Source organism: Bactrocera tryoni, chromosome 1 (genome assembly GCF_016617805.1).
Source record: "Bactrocera tryoni isolate S06 chromosome 1, CSIRO_BtryS06_freeze2, whole genome shotgun sequence".
Classification (NCBI taxonomy): domain Eukaryota; kingdom Metazoa; phylum Arthropoda; class Insecta; order Diptera; family Tephritidae; genus Bactrocera; species Bactrocera tryoni.
The window spans coordinates 63,140,779-63,161,228 of record NC_052499.1 but is presented as its reverse complement, the minus strand read 5'-3'; the positions used below and the strand labels follow the sequence as shown (position 1 = coordinate 63,161,228).

General features: G+C 34.0%; 2 protein-coding genes across 3 annotated transcripts in view; one reads left to right on the top strand and one right to left on the bottom strand.

Annotated features, from left to right (window-relative positions):
- The first annotated feature begins 169 nt into the window (after nt 1-169).
- Nucleotides 170-10,511, top strand: LOC120766569 (high affinity copper uptake protein 1). Of its 2 annotated transcripts, none has more exons than XM_040092161.1 (2): nt 170-476; nt 9,584-10,511. In XM_040092161.1, exons 1-2 carry the CDS (start codon nt 408-410, stop codon nt 10,046-10,048), a joined length of 534 nt encoding a protein of 177 aa, XP_039948095.1. In that variant the 5' UTR covers nt 170-407; the 3' UTR covers nt 10,049-10,511. The 2 variants fall into 2 exon arrangements, with proteins under 2 accessions (XP_039948095.1, XP_039948094.1); XM_040092160.1 differs by lacking the exon at nt 9,584-10,511 and adding an exon at nt 4,103-4,711.
- Nucleotides 10,512-14,302: 3,791 nt separating this feature from the next.
- Nucleotides 14,303-20,450, bottom strand: part of LOC120780070 (paired box pox-meso protein) — a 40,958-nt gene continuing 34,810 nt past the window's right edge. The window contains exon 2 of the mRNA XM_040112346.1: nt 14,303-15,583. Within this exon, the coding sequence (XP_039968280.1) occupies nt 14,493-15,583 (1,091 nt within the window). The 3' untranslated portion in view covers nt 14,303-14,492. The remainder of the gene's footprint in view (nt 15,584-20,450) is intronic.

The window sequence follows — 20,450 nt, the reverse complement described above, 5'->3', positions numbered from 1 at the left end:
CGTACCGACTCCCAACCACAACAACAATGACTATTGTTATTGTTATGCTAGTATCTCTTATCTATGGGCGTAAATATTTATTCTCGCCTCACTCGCAGGGATTTGTTGTAGAAATTTTTTTCCTTAAAAAAGCCCAAACTAGCTATATAGCAAACCAGTACAGGTCTTACTCTCATTCCGTGTGTGCGCCTAGCTAGCTTACAGACAAATCGTCCGGTGAACGATCGACGAAGATTAGTGACCACAGTAGTGACTGCGGTGCTTATAGCGACGACGCTTCGCGTAATTAATTCCGTAGCTTTGATTACGTGCTCTCCCTCTGCAAAGTTGAACCGCGATAACTTCCTAGTCAACCAAATAATATTAATCATAACAAAAACATTTAAATTACAACAAATTTTATCAAAATGGATATGGGTCATACGCACGGTAATGATAGCACGACGACGACAGCTTCTTGTCCTATGATCATGGTGGTAAGTCTCTAAGTTAATACGAATTAGAAGCATGAATATTTGTATGTAAGTATATCTTAGAAAAAAATATATAAACATCTATGCTAAGTTAAATGTATGTATGCTAGGGCGGTTAAAGCTGAGCTTTTAGTTGGTTTGAGTACGCTTACTTTTAGACTGTACAAATTATCTCTTCTTCGCATTTTGGTTATCAAAATCAAAGTTTGTCTCTTTATTTAAACAAATCGCTAATTTCAACAGTTTATACACTCTCACAACAAGGTACGTACATAAGCTCATTTGTATATATTATTGAGAATATTAGCGAAAGAGAAATCATTCAATGTAATAAGCTTGATATAACGCCTGAATTAACTAAGGTAAATATGTGCATATATTATGGTAGATATTATACATCAAGTGACTATATATTATGTATGTATGTATAAACACACACCCCGCTTAAGGTCATATTACAAGAAAAATAGGGAATGCGTAAATTACTTTTGCCTTCGATTGCGCATTTTGAAAAGTTATAATTAACAAAATCAATTTTCGAAAATTTAGAATTCATGAATGAAATCAAACCTTCACTTTCATGCAAGAAACCATAATGAAACAGAAACGGATAATTGGCAAACGCTTGACAAATTATGGGGCCCGACCGGTTTTAAGCTACCTGAAAAAGTTTCGGAAGCTTTTTTATGTCTGAAATGCATTTGGCGGTTTGGTTGCATTCCCTCAGTGCAAAATTTATGTGTTTGAGCTCATAAATTAGCTTTTTAGATATGCAGCGGCACTAAAATTAAAAAAAAAAATAAATAATATGAATGTGTGCTTAGAACGGTGAAAAATTTCAAGGAAACCAATTAGCTAAGTTATAAGTTAAGTTAACTAATAACTTCATGGTTTAGAGTTTCCAAGTAAATGTGGGCTTAAATTTAATAAACTAAGTACATTTAAAACTATAAAAATGTAGTGTTTTGAGCCCATAATTTTTTATGATAGTAAACAATGTTAAGTTGCAATTATAATAGAATATTTTGTTGAAGCAAAACAAATATTTGTTTAAAAAAAAATGCAATATACAAGTATATGCAATTAAGCAAATGTGAGTAGTCACAGCTAGAACTCAAAGTTAAAAACCTATACATATACAGACATATTTCATATACATATGTATAACATAACTAGTAATAATTATACTAGCCATAAAAAATTAATAAAATGGCGGCATTTTTGGAAAAAATTGAATTTTAACCAAAATTTTGGTCGTTTTTGAACTGTTAAAATTCGATTTTTGATCTGATCAATAACTGGTTGGTCATTATATGGGGAACTATGTACAGAAAATGTAGAAAAATAGTGATAATGATCAGAACATTTATCTCCGTGTAAACACAGTAGCAAATTCAAAATTTGTTATTTGGAGAAAACTCGTTTAATTATACAATACAATGAGTTGATTGTACCAAACGGCTACAGTTTAGAAACCTGTAGCTCAAAAATTAGTTGAGATATCAATTTTAAATTGTATTAAGTTCCTTTTAATTTATCAAAATCGTTATTTTAAAATACATAGATATATTTTTTCCATTGGTAGGCTTACAGTTTCCGTTTATTTAAGTGTAATTGAAAAATAATTTGAAACTAATTTAACTAATTATATTATTAAGATCAATTACTGTTTTTCAGATATTATATATGTATTAAAGTAATTCACATATTAAAAAATATATATTTCACTTTAAACAACTCAATTGCGATAACTGTGCAGTGAAGTTAACGAGCTGCTCATTTTTAATCATGAAATTCGAATGGTCGAGAATTTATTTTAATTTATATTATTCACTGTTTTGACAAGGGTTTGAAGTAGCTTTAACATATTGCCCGGTTACGAAATATTGCTATATTATAGAAGGTCGATTTGAAAAAATGGCTACAATATGGTTTTACCTTCTTATATTCATATAACTTATTGGTCTTATTCTGACAATTAAGACCACAAAGTTAAGAGAAATTTTTGTAAAACAAAAATATAATTACAACTAATGGCTATTGGCTATTTTAGAACGGATCTAATTCTTTTGAATATAAATAAGGACGATGAATAATGAATACCAATTATAGTACAACACGAATTTCTAGAAGAAACTGAAATACATATTCTGCAGGATAGAAAATTATTGCGGGGATAAAACAAAATACATTCAACAAAAAAAAAAAGGAATACCCTAAAATTAGCTAGCAGACAACCCAGCTCGTTTACCAATGAAAATTAACCAAATAGAGCTAAAACTATGCTTCGCAGTGAATGCCTATACTATAAACGAGGAATTCGGTAAAGTAAGAAGGGCGGATATACCTGTAGCAGGTAGTGGCTACAAATTATTCACTAGTGTGCCCCAATCATAACTATCACTGTGAAGAAATAACCTTAAAATGTTCACATAATTAATAAACATCTCTATGGACTAAGCTCAGCAGTATACACACACACCATTGTATATTTAAGAGACGTATGCACAATATGCACCTAATCTCCTCAAACTATTGTCGCTTCTAAGGCAGGGAGACAAACATTTCAGAGTACTTTATTGTTGATTGGGTAGTACTCCCAAGAATAAAAAACATCGTCGAACTCGTAATCCCTATCAAGAAGTGCTTAGCGTCTCAAGCCCTTACACAAAAAGTACAATTCTTGAATTTATTAGACTGCTGGAAACAACGTGAATTGGCGAAGGACAATAGTCCACAGGTTGCTGTGCAAACCTCAATTTATCAAAGCCATTCATTTTCATCTCAATAAGTTTACATATAATCGTGACTCCGCCATATTATATTCAGTTAAAAATATGTATATTACACTATATCTGGAAAACTAATTAGTTACAACATATTTTCTCTATTTATCGGACTATATATTAACCTTTTTCAAATTTTCGAATTAAAGATCATTTAATAGTGGTTGAGGGCAAATCATTGATTACTGTTAAGGAAAGTATGGAGTATAATATATATATATATATGTTAATTGAAGTTAGTCTTTAAACAGATGAATCATAGTAGGGTGTTATGCTTGCAATCTAACTTTGGGTAAATCGGTTTCGGAGAATTTTATAATTCTGTAGGGCAAACAAACCTTGGCTCCTAATTATGTATGTACATATATACTAAATCTCTACTGGCTCACATAGATTAAATGTAGCATAAATTTAAATAATTCTGGATCTTATGTGATGCAGTGCAATTAGGGAAAAATCAGTGCAGAAATGTAAAATTTGTTTAGACTTTTAGTTATATTTCGGTTGAAGAGATTTAAACAGTTTTTTTTATCAGCAATTAGTATCTATCTATTACTACGTACGTGTGAGTAACAATAAACTGGTGTCGGAAAAGAGGTTAAGGGTCTAAATTTTATTGGATTCAAGCTGAATATGATATTTGGTATATTTTTCCAAAATAAAAACCAAATGTTTATTAACCAATATATTGGTCATTCCCAACATCCTGTCTCGCCCATTTCCTTTATGTTGTGCATACTAACATTTCCACAAACTAGTTAGTATATTAAATATGTAGGAAGAGTTTTTAGTCACTTCAAAAACACTAATTTCCACAATATTTCTCTTATTCAAACTTCTTAGTTCCATGGCGGACATTGTGAGCGTATACTTTGGAGCAGTTGGGTGGCCAGTACATACGTAGAATTCATATTCTCTTGCTTGGCATTTGTAGTGATGGGGTTTCTATATGAGGCGTTAAAATTTTTGCGTCAACAACTTATCCAACGTGCTGTCCGCAGAGAAGCTGAACGCATCAATTTGGAATTGGAGTCAAAGCAAATTGCTAGTAGCGCCTCTGGGTCGATTGGTCGTAATTCCAGAGAAGCTTTAGCCGTCATACGAGTGACAAAAACAAATTATATCCAGTATGCAATGACATCGACACACATCATTACGTCACTGCTCTTTTTCGTACAAGTCGCTCTCTCTTATTTGTTGATGTTGGTATTCATGAATTATAACTACTGGTTATGTCTATCAGTTGTTGCAGGTTTAGGTTTCGGTTACTTCATTTTCGGTTGGTCTCAACACGATGCTTATGATAACGAATGTTGTCATTAAATGATAAACATTTATTCAGTAAGCTTTTTAGAAAATGCTCTGTATAATTGTAATTAAGTGTGAGTGATCACAAAAAAATATATATACATAGTTTGTAAAGAGGATTTTTTTGTACATAATTAGATTAAAAGCACGATTTTAAATATTGTATATAATATTTCTAAAATATTTTTGTATATATGTACATATATATTTTTACATTGAATTATATCACAAATTTGAATGAATTTTTGAAATTTCAAAATGTTTTTTTATTTCCTAAAACAGTGTAGAATATAATAGAATAGATAATAATGAATAAAGCGGATAATGTAATATAGTAGTCTACTAACTTCTATGAGACTGAGAAGTTTAAAACGCTTTTTTATTATTTGAGGCATATATTTGTTAGAATTGGTCGATCTTTTTTTATAATCCGATTTTTTTAAATTTCACTGTCGTTGTTAAATATGTAATAGAGAATAGTTCTTCAAAATTATGCGCTCTTAGCTTTTATAATAATTAAAGGAGAATATAATATCTGAATAATCGGTTGTATGGGAGATATGTGATATAGTTGTTCGATCTGGATTTCGACAAGTGATCAATGTAATATTAAAATGCACCTATGAACGAAATTTTATAATTCCGAAATATACGACTTCACCTAAAAAATCGCTAGCTTGAAATCGTTTTTAGACTTATAGTCTTTTTGAAACCATTTTTCATTTTTTTGGCTCCTTGTAAATCGACCCGCTCTAATATTTGTAAAGCTTAGGTCTCAACTTTTCGAAATGCAGTATAATTAAGCTAACACTTATATTCTTAAAAAAAGAGCGCAAATAATTCTTTTTATCGCTTCTATAACAAATAATTTATTAGTCTTAAGTCAGTAATGAAAGGCTAAAAAGCTTATCTTTTGCCATTTAATCTTTTTATCTAAAATATCTTTAAGCAACTTTAACTTACAAGTACGTGAGATAAATTATTGTAAATATCAGAAAAAAAACAAGAAAAAAACCTTTGATTGATTAGTTTGCATGATAGCTATAAGCTTTAGAGTTCCGACATCAGCGGTTCCGACAACTGATCAGGTTCTTGGAGAAAAAAGAACACGTGCAAAATTTTCAATCTATATCTCAAAATCTGAGGAACTAGTTCGCATATATACAGATAGACAGACATACGGATGCGGCCAAATCGACTCAGCTTGTTCGTTAATCATTTATACATAAATGTACTTTATAGGGTCTCCGACATTTCCTGGGTGTTATGAACTTCGTGGTAAACTTAATATATCCAGTTCAGCGTACAAATATCACTATATAGTACTTTCCATATATGCCATGGATTAATTCTATCTTCTAGTTTAATGCAAGCATATTTGCTTTTATCTATAGTAAAATCGAGACACTGTCATTTCCTTCATAAAAATTGTATTTGGGAGTAGAGATGGAATTATAGGACCGACCCGTGGAACTCATTTTAGTGACCTGGTCGGGATTCAGACTGCTCTTTGAAACTTTTAAGCGTGACTTCAGAATTTTATATTCCGATAAAAATGATATTAATGAAATTAAAACTTCCTGACGTTCAAAAAATACGCTTGGGAAATTTGCAATTAAATGGAACCATATTTATTATTTTATAGCTTAGCAAAATCTTAACTTTGCATGAACTCAAACATTTTTTAAATATGAGAAAGCGCTTATAAAAAATACCTATGATTTTCATTATAATAAATTAAAGTTTCTAACTAGAAATCAATAAATAAAACATTGCCAAATTAATATATATAACCAACTTATAAATCTATCCTTAATTGAAGTGAAAGTCGTTGCTTAAAGCATTTCTGGTTGTGATCTGCAATTTCAAGTTCAAACTTCGTATTATACTAACATGATTCCCCTCGGCAAAATGGGAAATAACTGTAATATAACTGTAATTTATCGTTTAACATCAAAAAGTGGAGCAAGTGCCAGGTCTAATTATTAGCCAAATTATTATCAGTAGTACAAAAAAGTATTTAAGTACACAACAATTTTTATGAGAGTCAGCTAAACTCTTATTCTTAATACATGCTTAAGTACAATTGTTTTGCAAACTTAACCAATTGCCCTTGTTTCTCTCAGGTGAACAATTGAAAACTATGCAAACTTTTTTGCACACTTTCTTTTATTTATTTCTATTTTATATATACATAACTTTGTATGTACATAACTCTGTATGTACATATCTATGTATATATTGGCACTTTTGTCTCATTGTTTATATATTTCATTTGCTTTTTTGACTAATTTTCCAAAAATACCAACAAGTGTTTTTTGTGGTTTCAAGCTGTTATCTAAAATACAAACAAAGACAGTATGAATATTCAAGAACCTGTGATGAATTATTTTTGCTATTGAGTATTTAAAATCACCCGAGTTATTTAATAATTTCATTGAAAAATTATTTAACATATTTGACCTAATTTAAAGAAGGAAATATTGCTGATACAAAATTTGTCCGTTATTAGTGCTTGCACTTGACTTTATTGAATAATTTTTACACTACACACGGTGTATTAAGTTTGCTACGAAGTTTGTAACGCACAGAAGGAATCGTCAGAGGTCCTATAAAATGTATTGTAAATTAAATGTCTGATTGTCTGATATCGATTTCATCACACACCCCTTCGTCCTGATTAAGCTCATACATTGGAACCGATCTCGACCGACTATATCATATAACTGCCATACAAACCGAATGTTCGAAATCTAGTGCTTGTATGGGAAACTTTTTTATTTGACAAATGGTCTTCACGAGATCGGCATAAACTATTTTCCAAGTTCACAGTAAATGTCCGAAGAAATTGTTCACCACTGACCAAAGTGACCGATAATAAAGATCTTTTTTAATAAGTTATTTCTTTTATTTTTTTTTGCGAAGAGACATATGTATGTAGATATTTTATGAATTTTTTTCACCACAAACAAGTCGATCCCCCCTAATATAGATAAAAACCGAAACAAAAGACAAGCATACCATACATACTTGCAAACAAATTTCATGTAGCGCTGTTATCTTTTGTACTTTTGCTACCTATCTCATTAAATAATTATTAAGTTACACATGTGTCCATTAGCAATTAATTAACTCTTGTGTGTACGAGTACACTGTGGTGGGCAAATATTTTGATTTGCAATGGAAGTCAGATTGTCAAGTGTGAGTAATTTCGTGAAGTAATTGACAGGCACACAACTATGATTTTAACTAATTGTTTTCATCGTAAATAATTTAAATCAAAGATATGTAAAAGAAAAAAAAAATTAAAAAAAAAATAAAAGCAAAACCATTAAATGGTAATTACTTTGTATTGAAAGCTCTTTCATATGAAATAACTGGTTTTAATGTAATGTATGTAGTTCCATAATCAAATATCATACATACTACAAGTATTGGGAAGGGAGCCAGGAGCTTTTACAATTTTGTGATTCGAATTCAGAGGATAGTGGACTAAGTAGTCTATTGTTGAACAAATGTTTAAATATATGTACATATGTATGTACATACCTATGTACCATTAATTGGAGAACAGGCCAACCACTCTCAAAAGTTGTTCATTACAGTAACATCTTTTTGGAAAATGTCCGCTACATATTTACTCGCAAAGAGAAAAATATTCAAAAACAGGAGTTTATATTCAATTTTGAACAGCTGATTGTTTGTATTAATAGTTTCAATTTTCTTCCAGGTTCATCCAAATTATACTAGTTTTTTTTTTAAATAACTACCCTTTGTGTATTTAATTTGTTAAAATTTCTTCTTCACAAGCATATTAAATTTTGCCATTTTTTCATTTTACTGAGAGCTGTATCCAAAATTTGCCTGTGTAAAACTCTTAGTTTATTTTCAGAAGGTCATATGAGTGCAAAGCGTCATCCAGTGTGAGACATCACAAAAGAAGTGATTTATTCATTCACATATGTACATATATCCTCTTGGGAAAAAATAAACTGTTTGTAGTTTTTAACTACACTGTGGGCGTGGAAATTACCCCATTTTGCATGAACTGGTGATTTACATATCTCTCGCTGAGTGTGACTAAGATAAGGCTAATCAATAGTTTATAAGATAAGCCCAAATAATCAATAGAAGCTACGCCCACTTTCGAAAAATTTGATAATTTGACACTATACACGTATAATGTTTAGAGTATGTGTGGGTTCACTTTGTGACATTTGCGCTTTTTAGATCGATTGTTTATGAGTTTTTCAAACAAACCCTCATAAGTATATCAAATGACGATCCCATTTTTTTTTTTGCTATTTGGTGTCAATTCCACCTGATCTCTCCATGGAGCGGAGGTCTTCCTCTCTCATCTGCTTCCACCGGTGGGTACTAAATCGAAAACCTGCAAAGCTGTAGTATTCTCTTCCATCCGGAAAAGCTGATATAACCAGCGCAGCCACTGTCTGCGATTCACTGAACTAAGTCAATGTCGCCGTGTATCTCATCGTTCCATCGACTGCGATACTCGCCGTTGCCAATGCGCAAACGACCATACATCTTGCGCTTCTATCTCTCAAACACTCCCAAGGCTGACTCATCAGATGGCGTCATTGTCCCTGTCTCTGCAACATATAGCAGGACGGGAATGATGGGGGACTTGTTGAGTTTGGTCTTTGTTCGTTGAGAGAGTAAGTTATTTCCCAATTGTCTACTCAGTCCAAACTAGCACCACTTCGTTCACTACCAGACCCATTTGCCTTCCTTCCTTATCCAGTCTGGAGGAAGCAGAACTAACGGCGAGGTTGTTGAGAGCAAAGATATCAATATCATCGGCGTATGCCAACAGCTGTACACTCTTCCAGAATATTATACCTTCTCTGTTATGGTCTGCACAAACAACAATTAGAAACCATATTAATCTTAGCATGCGTTATACACGTCTTAAATTTAATATTCTTTAAACGAGCATATTATGTGTGCACTTTTATTATTTATTATTAATTTTTTCGGTTTTTACTTTTATTGCAGTTCCATGGTGGTCATTGCGAGCGAATATTATGGCGCGGTTGGGTTGCCAGTACTGTGACAGAGTTCGGTCTCTCTTGTGTCGCTTGGTTTTTTATCGCCTTTCTTTACGAAGCACTGAAATTCGGGCGCCAACAATTACATAAATATGCGGCACAAAAAGCGGCAGAAAGTATGGCGTTGGAGGTTGAAGCGAGACGTGCTGCCCATCCCCCGGGTTGCACACATGCGCCTACTCCGTTGCCAGAGATTCGAGTCAAAACTAATAGAGATCATCTTTTTTCCATACACCACATCATCCAATCGCTGCTTAATGTCGTGCAGATTATCATTTCCTACCTGCTGATGTTGGTCTTCATGAACTTCAATTATTGGCTGTGCTTGTCCATGATATTGGGCTTGGGTTTCGGCTATTTCTGCTTTGGTTGGATAAGGCAACAAGGTATCGGCACTGAATGTTGCACATAAAGCTGGTGCAATTTATGTTTGGTTGTTTTCATTTTGAATAAAAATTGTTATGTTGAAAATTAATGCATTTCAAAACTGACTAAGTAGACTGTTTGAAATTAATAACTTTTGCGATTAATGTTATCATATAAGCTGATTTAGATTTAGAAAAGGATTTTTATTTAAGCGCATATTTTATACCTAAATTTTAGTTGTACGAATTTAAATATATTCATTTGTATTTAAAACAAATAATTTCTAAGTCTAGAACTGTTATGTTTTTATGACAATCGATTTGCTACTGTACTTGCCCTGTTATATTTTATAGTCGATCTTATGTAAAATAACATAAATTGAGCATGTTAAAATTCTGTCTACTTAGGGAATTTTGTTACCTTAGTTAAAATTATTGGACAAATGTTATGTGTTTTAAAGTATATGTACGATAATGTAAAGTTTTTAACAAAAATTTAATATTTATATACATTTTTTATGTTTTAATTTCAATTATGGATTAGAAATAAAGAGCCAGAGATCGTCTACTAATTACGTCTTACTAATTACTACAAACTAATTAATTTGCATATAGCTAACCGAACTCTTATCATCAATGTGTTGTAAATTTATCTATTATGCTTTCTAAGATATTCATTTCATTTATACCGCCATATTCAAGTAAGCATTTTTAACGGTTAAATAATAAGAAAATTGTCACAATACAATTGAGAAAGTTAATAGTTGGCGTGGGGTCAGTTCGACGGACATCTTAGCCCTTTCTTAAAATTAAATTTTTGAGTCAACCTGATCGTAAAAAGCAACATTTCGTAACTTTTTGGTTCTGCACATCAATCGGCATAATGTTAAAGTATTCGCCGCATGAAATAATCTTTTTAATTGTCAAACATTTGTTGTTGGAATTACATCAACAAAGTTAATGAATGTTGAATGATGTGAGGTGTGAATTGGAAATGAAAATTTGGTATGTTATTGGCAAGATAGAGATAGAAGGGATCCTTATGTTGTAAAAAGTTAGGCCGAGAGGATAGTCTTAAGTCAATGAATACTTTGCGAATTTGTAAAGGTAAAAAATTGGCTTCATCGTTATGTAGAGGCTTTTGAGTCTAAACATTGTTAACTAACGTGCCTCAGAGCAAAACCTCCAAAATGAATCGGAAGACAACGGTAAAATATATGAAATTTGTGTTCGAACTATCATTATAATATTCTAAGGCTGGACTTTAAATAACTGCAGGTAGTTCATGGATCATCTACATATGTACATATTGTCTAGATATTTTCATAGTATTATACATTTCGTTGCCTAAAATGCAAAACAACGTATCATCAAAAAAAAACGAAATTCAGTTTTTTATTGCTTACGATTACATATCGTCAGCTGAAATGCAAATATTCGAAATTGAGTGTCTTATTGATTATGATTCACTACTTCAAATTGCATTCATAATATTACATCTGTCCAATATTTTCAGGTTCTGCCCTTTGATATAAACCAGTTTTAACCAATATTCACTGATGTTCCATTTTATTTCGTGTTTCATTCATGCCACTGTAAATTTCCGAAAATGTTGTTACGTTATTTTGCATTTTAGGTGATGATATACACTTTATGTATATAATATATAATAAACCGCTTATTAGTACACTATTACTTCTATATTTAACTGAATTTCGAAAATATTTGTATTGAGAATAAATCACAAACAAAGTGATCAAAAAAATAATTCTAACAAGACTTAGTAAAATGTCTTTTACATTGTGTTGCTAATTTCTTTTTTTTTTACTTTTTCTCGGATTTTTATATTCATTTGACGTCATTCCGTTCCTTTACCTTACAATTTTTACTTCCTTATAGCGGCATATTCGAAAGTGTAATAATAATGTACCGTATTTGTATAAATACCGCATTCAAATGTTAAGTGATTTAGAGAGTTCCAAATAACTTTTTTGCAATGGCCTTAGCACTTTTATATCGGTTTTCATATATCCAGACCTCACTGTAATAAGAATTACTGTTTGTATTTCTCATAAAATAAATAAATAATTATCTACTAGTATTAATTAGTATTCTAAATAGGGCGTTTTAAGTATGTAACACTTCAGGAGAAGCAAGACCCTTCTTCTTCTTCTTTATTGACGTAGACACTGCTGACGCGATTATAACCAATTGAATATTCCAAGCGAAGCCAAGTACTTCTCCACTTAGTCCTTCCAACAGAGTGAAGGTCTTCCTCTTCCTCTGCTTCCCCCGGCGGATACTGCGTCGAATACTTTCAGAGCTGGAGTGTTTTCGTCCATCCGGACAACATGGCCTAGCCAGCGTAGCCGCTGTCTTTTAATTCGCTGAACTACATATGTCATACAGCTCATCGTTCCATCGAATGCGATATTCGCCGTGGCCAACGCGCAAAGCACCATAAATCTTTCGCAGAACCTTTCTCTCGAAAACTCGCAACGTCGACTCATCAGTTGTTGTCATCTTCCAAGCCTCTGCACCATATAGCAGACGGGACTTATACGGATAGAGTTTGGCTTTTGTTCGTTGAGAGAGGCCTTTACTTCTCAATTGCCTACTCAGTCCGAATTAGCACCTGTTGGAAAGAGTTATCCTGCGTTGGATTTTCTGGCTGACATTGTTGGTGGTGTTTATACTGGTTCCAAGATAGACGAAATTATCTACGACTTCAAAGTTATGACTGTCAACAGTGTCGTGAGAGCTAAGTCGCGAGTGCGACGACTGTTTATTTGACTACAGGTGATATTTCGTTTTGCACTCGTTCACTGCCAGACCCATTTGCTTTGCTTCTTTGTTCAGTCTAGAGAAAGCAGAACTAAACGCGCGGGTGTTGAGGTTGATGAAAGGAAGACCCTATAAAATATATATATGTATGTAAATAGTTGCTCAGTTTCTGAGGTATCGATATAAAATTTTTCACATAGTTGATTTGTCGGAACTGTCGGTATCGGAACACTATATCGTATAGCTGTTATATGAACGATCAAAGTAATTTCTTTGTGTGGAAAAATTGTTTAGTTGATAAGACATATTTACGAAATTCAGCATGCATTATAGTCCAAGGCAATTATTCAGATCCTTCAAACTGACCTGTCAGATCAAGTTATATATAAACCAAAAATTATAATGTAAACTATAGTGCTGCGGTTAAATTATCAAAAAATAAATAATAAATGCAAAATGCTTTATAATTGTTTTATTTAAAAATAAAAAAAATTATCTTAAAATATTTATAAGTGTGTGGCAAACAACCAAATTACATTTTCTTAAAAATTCACTGGTTTACAATTTAATTTAGAGTATTCGAATAAATATATTTATAATTGCTTAATTCATTTATGGCATGTTTTTTCTAGATATAGTATATACGTATATATATTTACATGTACCGTTATTCATACGAAACAATTAATCTTAATTAATTTACAAAAGGCACTATATGAAACAAAAAAAATATTTAATTAGAATAATTTAAAGGAAATATTTAAAAGTCACGTGAAAAATGTTTGAAATAAAAAAATCATTTAAGCAAATTTCGAACTCATTTTAATCTCTATATTTTATATTTTATTGGGATTACTCATTTACTTTGTTCTTTAAAATATTGCCTATAAAAATTACTTTTATTTGAAATACTTTAATAAATAGTCGTATACATAAATTAAATTATAATAAAAGAAACATGCGTGTGTATGTGTGAGTAAGCTTAATATGCATGCATAATATATACTATTAATTCATTGTTTATTTTTTTAAATTATAAATTATAATTAGATACATTTCATAAAAAGATATTTCAAATGAACGAATTTTTTCCCAATATACACCAAGTGTTCATATTCTGTTATGATTTTCTGTAAAATTAAATATTTGTAAAACACTGATAATCCAAATAAAAATATAGAGAGTTATATTTGAAGCAGCTATGTCAGGTTATATCATATACATATTTTCACTTACATACACACATATATAATTATGCATGGAGAGTTTGCAAAAATGAATGAAACTGCGCGTAGCATACTTTTAGGCGTAAATTTTAGTTTGATTAAAATTGTGACGAGTGAGTGTTAAATAAACCTGGAACCAACTGCTTATTGGATGTTTTGATATTTTCGGTTTTAAGTTTTTTATTTATAAATCGCTAATTAAATTATGTTTGGCATATCACCCATACACTTACATATATGCATGATTACAAGTACGTTATACAAATCCACACTACTAAAAAAAATATATAAAAATCTAGAAGCTAAAATAAAAATTTATTGATGATTTATTTGTTAATCTCCTTCTAAATTATATATATGCTTATAGATTAATACATATGTAATTACTTTTAATCAGCTAGCATATCAAATTTTAACACTGCTAAAGACGCTTCTCCTACATCTGTTTCCTGCTTATTCTACCATCGCCATAATGCAATTCTCATAACCCTGTTGCACCTGCCGCCATCATGCCACCGTGATGATGATGATGCATACCAGTGTTTTGGAAATACATATAGTAGTTATAGGGCTGCTGCGACGCCGCAGCCGCTGCCACGGCGACTTGTGTAGCTGCCGCCGCGCTGTTCGCCATGCCGTCGCAATCTTCAGCGCCCATAAGTTGTTGCGCGCCCGTGCCCATAGCGCCACCCACCGGTGAAGCAGTCATCGGCAGTCCCGTGGGCAGCGCGCCCATTGTGTTGCCCACCTGACAGCTGGCGCGCAGCGCAACCGCTTGATGATGCGCCAAAATGTCGCTCACAGAATGCGATGAGGGCCAGCAGTGCGCTGCAGCAGCTGCAGCCGCCGCGGTGCGCAACTGATGACTGGTTTGTGTGGCCTGAGGGGGCGAGGGGCTGCCACACGATACCGCCGTTTTCATGCTGTACGCGCTGTATGGCTGATAAATGGAATTGTAGAGATGGGGGTGCGCATGCACTGCAGCAGCGGCGGCGGCATGTTGATGATGCGCCACTGTGGCCACGGTGGAGACACCTGCGCTGTGCGCTGATGCGTGATGATGACCGTGCGGATGTGTATGCGGATGCGCGTGATGATGTGGTGAAGAATTTGTGCCATTAGCGGCTGCTGCCGCGGCGACCGCTGAGTTGTGATGATGATGCCCAATAGCGCCAAGCTTATTGCGAAGTATGCGCGATATGGAACTAACGCTCGGCACGTTCGTCTTATCACAGATGCCTTCAGTCAGCAGGCGATCACGAATTTCCCAAGCGAAAATACCAGGATCGCGCTGCTTCAGTTCGCGTATGTAGTTCACTACTTTCGGAGTGGTGACGCGCGGTTTCGAGCCGCCTATAGCGCCGGGGAGAATGGAACCGGTCTCGTGGTAGCGCGCCAATATCTTGGAAACACAGCCATGACTAACACGCAACTGGCGGGAAATGTCGCAGGGTCGTATGCCGAGGCGTGCTAACTCCACAATGCGCATGCGCGTCGCATTCGGCAGTGGGCGTCCGTTCACAAATACGCCGCCAAGCTGATTCACTTCGCCGTATTGCGGGCACTGATTTTCTGCAATGGCAAAAAAGAGGAAAACAAAATTCTTAAGTATTTTGCGAACAAATGTATTTATTATATACATACAAACAAATATAGGAAAACATATGCATCGGGAAGTAGTGAGTGAAAGTGTGTGATGCAGATGGATAAGGCGGCGATTCTATGTTTTGTTGTTTTCTATTTTTATTTAGATTACTTGTTCGTAGTTCATGTTGTTGTTCATTAGAAATATGCATTTATGGTTATTTGCACCGCTTTGCAGTTGTGGGATAATTAGTTCGACTTCTGCTCGAAAGGCAGGCGGCCAGCGGCAGGCGGCAGTCTTTTTGCAGGGCTTAGTTCCGAGAATTGCGGATGTGTGTAAATTGGCCGATAATAGATTGACTTTGCCATGGAGGCACGCGTTGCTTTTGTGAAGCATGTTTGTTTGCATTTTCAAGTATTGTTGGCCACTTCAAAACACACTATTTGTGAGTGTACATTCAACCATACATAGGGCTTAGTAGTAAGCTGCAGCGAACAGATGTTCAGAAAACTTTTTTCTTCGTATTAGAAATTTATTTTCCTTTTCTACTAACAGCGCTTAATTTTTTGCTCAGCAGAAAAGACGCACATACTATACAGTACATTGAATAAGTTAGCACAATGCACGTATGCACATACTAACATGAGTATATGTAAGACTTGGTGTGGAAAGCAAGTTTGAAAGTAAGTGTGCTTGCTTTCTGAATGTTCCCTCGGAAAATATTAACTTTAATATTTTTTATGGTATATTGATCAGGAATGCAGGGATTTTGCATTATATATGTACATACTATATAATATTATTTTCTGATGACGTGAATTTAGTTATAACTAGAAAAAACTAAGCAATTCATAAGAGCAATGTTTCCTTAAATAATGCCAAGTTTGTGTGCACGATCTTTTATGTCGGTATATAAACTCTGAAAAAACAGCAACTTCTACGCAAGGCGCTCCAATAAGTAGCCACCGATGCCTCAAGTTCTCTAACCTGTCTGAAAAATTCATCGCGACGATAAGTTTCTCAGTCCACTAAAATTTCTTTACTGTAAGCGACTTTTTCAAGATTGGAAACAATAAAAAATAATAATAATAACACGGACTCAAATCTGGAGAATACGGTGAGTTATCTAAATCTACAAATAAATTTATAGCCTAATTCTACCAATGCTGTGGCCATGGCGAAGCGAGAATCTCCCAAGGTGGAAGAGCCATTTTTATTATTTTCACTCATAAATAAGTGCATTGCAGTCAATTAACAAAATCTGGAGAATAGGAAAGCTTTTGATAGCCTACTTCTACCAAACTTATTTGGGCCGGCGCGTTATCAAGTTGAAAGACTCATTTTTACTATGACAAAATGGGGGCGTTTTTCTACATTTCAGCATCGAATAAGACGAATAATTTGTCATGGTAGAGCCCTGTGATCATTTTACCTTTCTTTAGATAATCGACAGCTACAGCACACCGAGCTGAATACTAGCAAACGTTGGCCACCGCCTTTGAGGCCGATTTTACCTACTTCGTAGTAGGGCGTGGTCCGCTGTTTTGACTGTTCTTAGGTATTCTTGGTGGTCTACGTTTCGTCGATACTGACAAAACGACCCAGAAACTTCTTCGAATTAACTTTAAACACCATCAAATAGTGCTGTGAAGTTATCTCATGGTAGTGTACGTTGCCCGGAGTGAGCAAGCATTTCAACCATCCAGTCGACAGAGTTCTTATACCCTTGCGGTTTTTTAAGTGGATTCAGCTATCTCGCACACTTTCAGTCAAACAATTTGATATCGTGGACTTTTGTTACGTTATCCTCCGTGGTTGTATTTTCGTGGAATCCAGGTATGGTTTATTGAAAACCGTCGGGTGACGACGTTAAAACTTGTACAACGAGTTTTTGATGGTTTCCATTGAATAAGAATAGTCACGGTAAACATCATCCAAGCACTCTTTGATTTAACTGTTTTTCATTTCAAAAGCACGACTCGTTTTGTTATTTTTTAAACGTCACATTCGGTCAAAACAAAACCAGGACTACGAGTCGGCTGAAGGTTTTATATTCGCAGTTTCCGAAAATGTTTTACTGTACAGTATAATACAAAATAGTAAATCTTTATTTGCTTTCAGTTGCTAAAATTTTAATAAATCTATTACATACTTATCTATATTTCAAATGCAATAACAATGGGCAAAGCAAATCTCTTGAGTGACACGAATGTTTGCCTTGCCATCCGTTTCCTGCTTATGTCGCCTCTTTTTGATATTTCATCCGATATGGGTCTTGCATTTGAGTACTTTAGATATGATAATTAGCTTAATATTAAACTGATATTACTATTTATGAAAGGTAGTGCAAAATTCATCCGAGCTAAATTTTTATATCTCAAGCTTTCTTACAAGTATTTACATGCAAGTGCTTTGTGCTCCAGCTGAAGCGATTCCCTAGAAAACTAAAATCTCCGGTCTCAAGACGAACACTTGTTGCACTGTGAACACAATGGTTCCAGCGCAAAGTACAATACTTCTCATATTGAAAGTGAGTTGGCAAACAATTAAAGTTGTAATACGCTGGAAGGAGCTCAGGTTACACAAAAACGAAAACATTGAATGAAGTTGAGTGCGAGTAAATACAAAACATTATTACACCCATTTGTGCATAACATATACACATATATGCACACATAAGCTCCAATGTCGTTGCTATTGATTGTGACTTTTACGAGTGACGGACGATTGTTTGTGCTACTGTATTCATCAATACTGTAATGACCACAATAGTTGGCTATGAACCGTGACTAATGTGAAAATAGCCAATTCATGTGCCACTGTTCTGGATTATCCGACGTCTATTTGCACAATTGATTTTGCAATTTTGTACGTGTGTAAACACGTACAAGTATAGACATATTCTATGCATATTTGTAGATGTGTGCAGGCGTAGGCAATTTGCATAAATTTTAGTTTTATTAGTGGTGATATTTTTTGAAAAATTATCAAGGTCACATAATACTAATTTTGGAAATGTTTAAATAAAAATAATAAATTTAAGGTTGACACCCTTTCTTATTGGCTTGTTATTTATTGTAAAACTTAATTCGGGAAATCCCTATATTGAATAGTTATTGCTGTTGAAATATTTCTACCTAATTTGCTTATAAAATATAATAGTTTTTGTACATATCTACGAATGTTCACTGATAACTGAGGCGAACAGTGTGTTGATTTGTAATAATTGCAGGATATTAATTGGTTTTACGATTGATGTTATAATCGTTAATGTTTTATTTTAACCAAATTAGAATTACTTTCATGCATGACTATATGCTTTTAGTAAAATAATAAATAATATTATATATTTACTAATTTTGCATGCTCCTCTTTTCATTTATTGTTTTACGAAAACCTTAAAGTTTCTTGGCTTAAAGTAAGCTTTAGCATTAAAAAAATGTTATTTATTTAATAGAACAGCGAAAAAAGATGTTCTCGTGCTCAATCCGATGTAGTGTTGAAATATTTTGAGTGAGTTTGTATCAGGAAATAAAACTTTGAACGCATTTTGCTCAATAACGCTTAAACAACATATAGGCAATGAATAAAGGTTTTGCGCATATAAGCCTGCAACTATCCGATATCCGATTATTTGGATTTTTCGATTGTAAATTCGTATTCTTACAAGAAGTTTCACAACAAAGCGGAGGGTGAAGAACTGAAAAAGAGCATGCGTAAGCTTCTTTGTAGAATATAGTCGGACGAAAGAATGCCCGATGATTGGAATTTAAATAAGTGTGTTCTGTCCGATCCACTAAAAGGGAGACCTCACAATCTGCGCCAAGTACCGTGGGATTAGCCTGCTCTACATCGAATATAAGGTTCTATCGAACGTACTGTGTGAAAGATTCAACAAAATGATAATCAAAACCTGACAGGAAATTTACATGCGCTAAATCTTGGAAAAGGCCTGTAAAAAGAGACCGGCACACACCAGCTCCTCGTCGACCTTAAAGCTGCATTTGACAACACGAAAAGGAACTGTCTTTATGCCGCGATATTAAAATTTGATATCCCCGCAAAACTAATCTGGATCGGGAAGGACCTCTCCGAGCCGTTCGACATCAAACGAGGTTTCAGACAAGGCGACTCCCTATCCTGCGGCTTCTTCAATATATTCCTGGAGAAAATTATTAGAGCTGCAGTTCTGAAAAGAGAAGGTATAATCTTCTACAAGAGCGTACAACTGCTTGCGTACGCCGATGACATCGATATCATTGACCTTAACAACCGTTCTGCTTTCTTCAGGCGGACAAAGAAGCGAAGAAAATAGGTCTGGTAGTGAACGAGAGCAAAACAAAATATCTCCTTCATCTAACAAACAGTCTTGGCTCCCACGTCACTGTTAACTTCGAAGTCGTAGATAATTTCGTCTATCTTGGAACCAGCATTAACACTAACAACAACGTCAGCATCGAAATCCAATGCAAAATAACTCTTGCCAACAGGTGCTGAGCAGGCAATCGAGAAGTAAAGTCCTCTTTCAACGACCAAACTCTATAAGTGATTCATTATTCCAGTCCTGCTATATGGTGGAGGGGCATGAACGACGACAACATCTAATGAATCAGCGTTACGAGTTTTCGACGGTAAGATTATGTGGAAGATTTATGGTCCTTTGAGCATTGGCAACTGACCTCGTTATTATGCAGATGGGTGACATTTATTAAACATTTTTATTAACATTTTTGATACCCTGAACAGGGTATATTAAGTTTGTCACGATGTTTGTAACACCCAGAAAGAAGCGTCGGAGACCCTATAAAGTATATGTATATATAAATGATCAGTATGTTGAGCTAAGTCGATTTA

What these genes read in the sequence shown, in the direction of transcription:
- LOC120766569 (XM_040092160.1), top strand. Translation starts at nt 408, where the DNA reads ATGGATATGGGTCATACGCACGGTAATGATAGCACGACGACGACAGCT. An exon ending in CTTGTCCTATGATCATGGTG is followed by an intron (nt 477 to 4,102) that starts GTAAGTCTCTAA and finishes CAAACTTCTTAG; the next exon opens with TTCCATGGCGGACATTGTGA.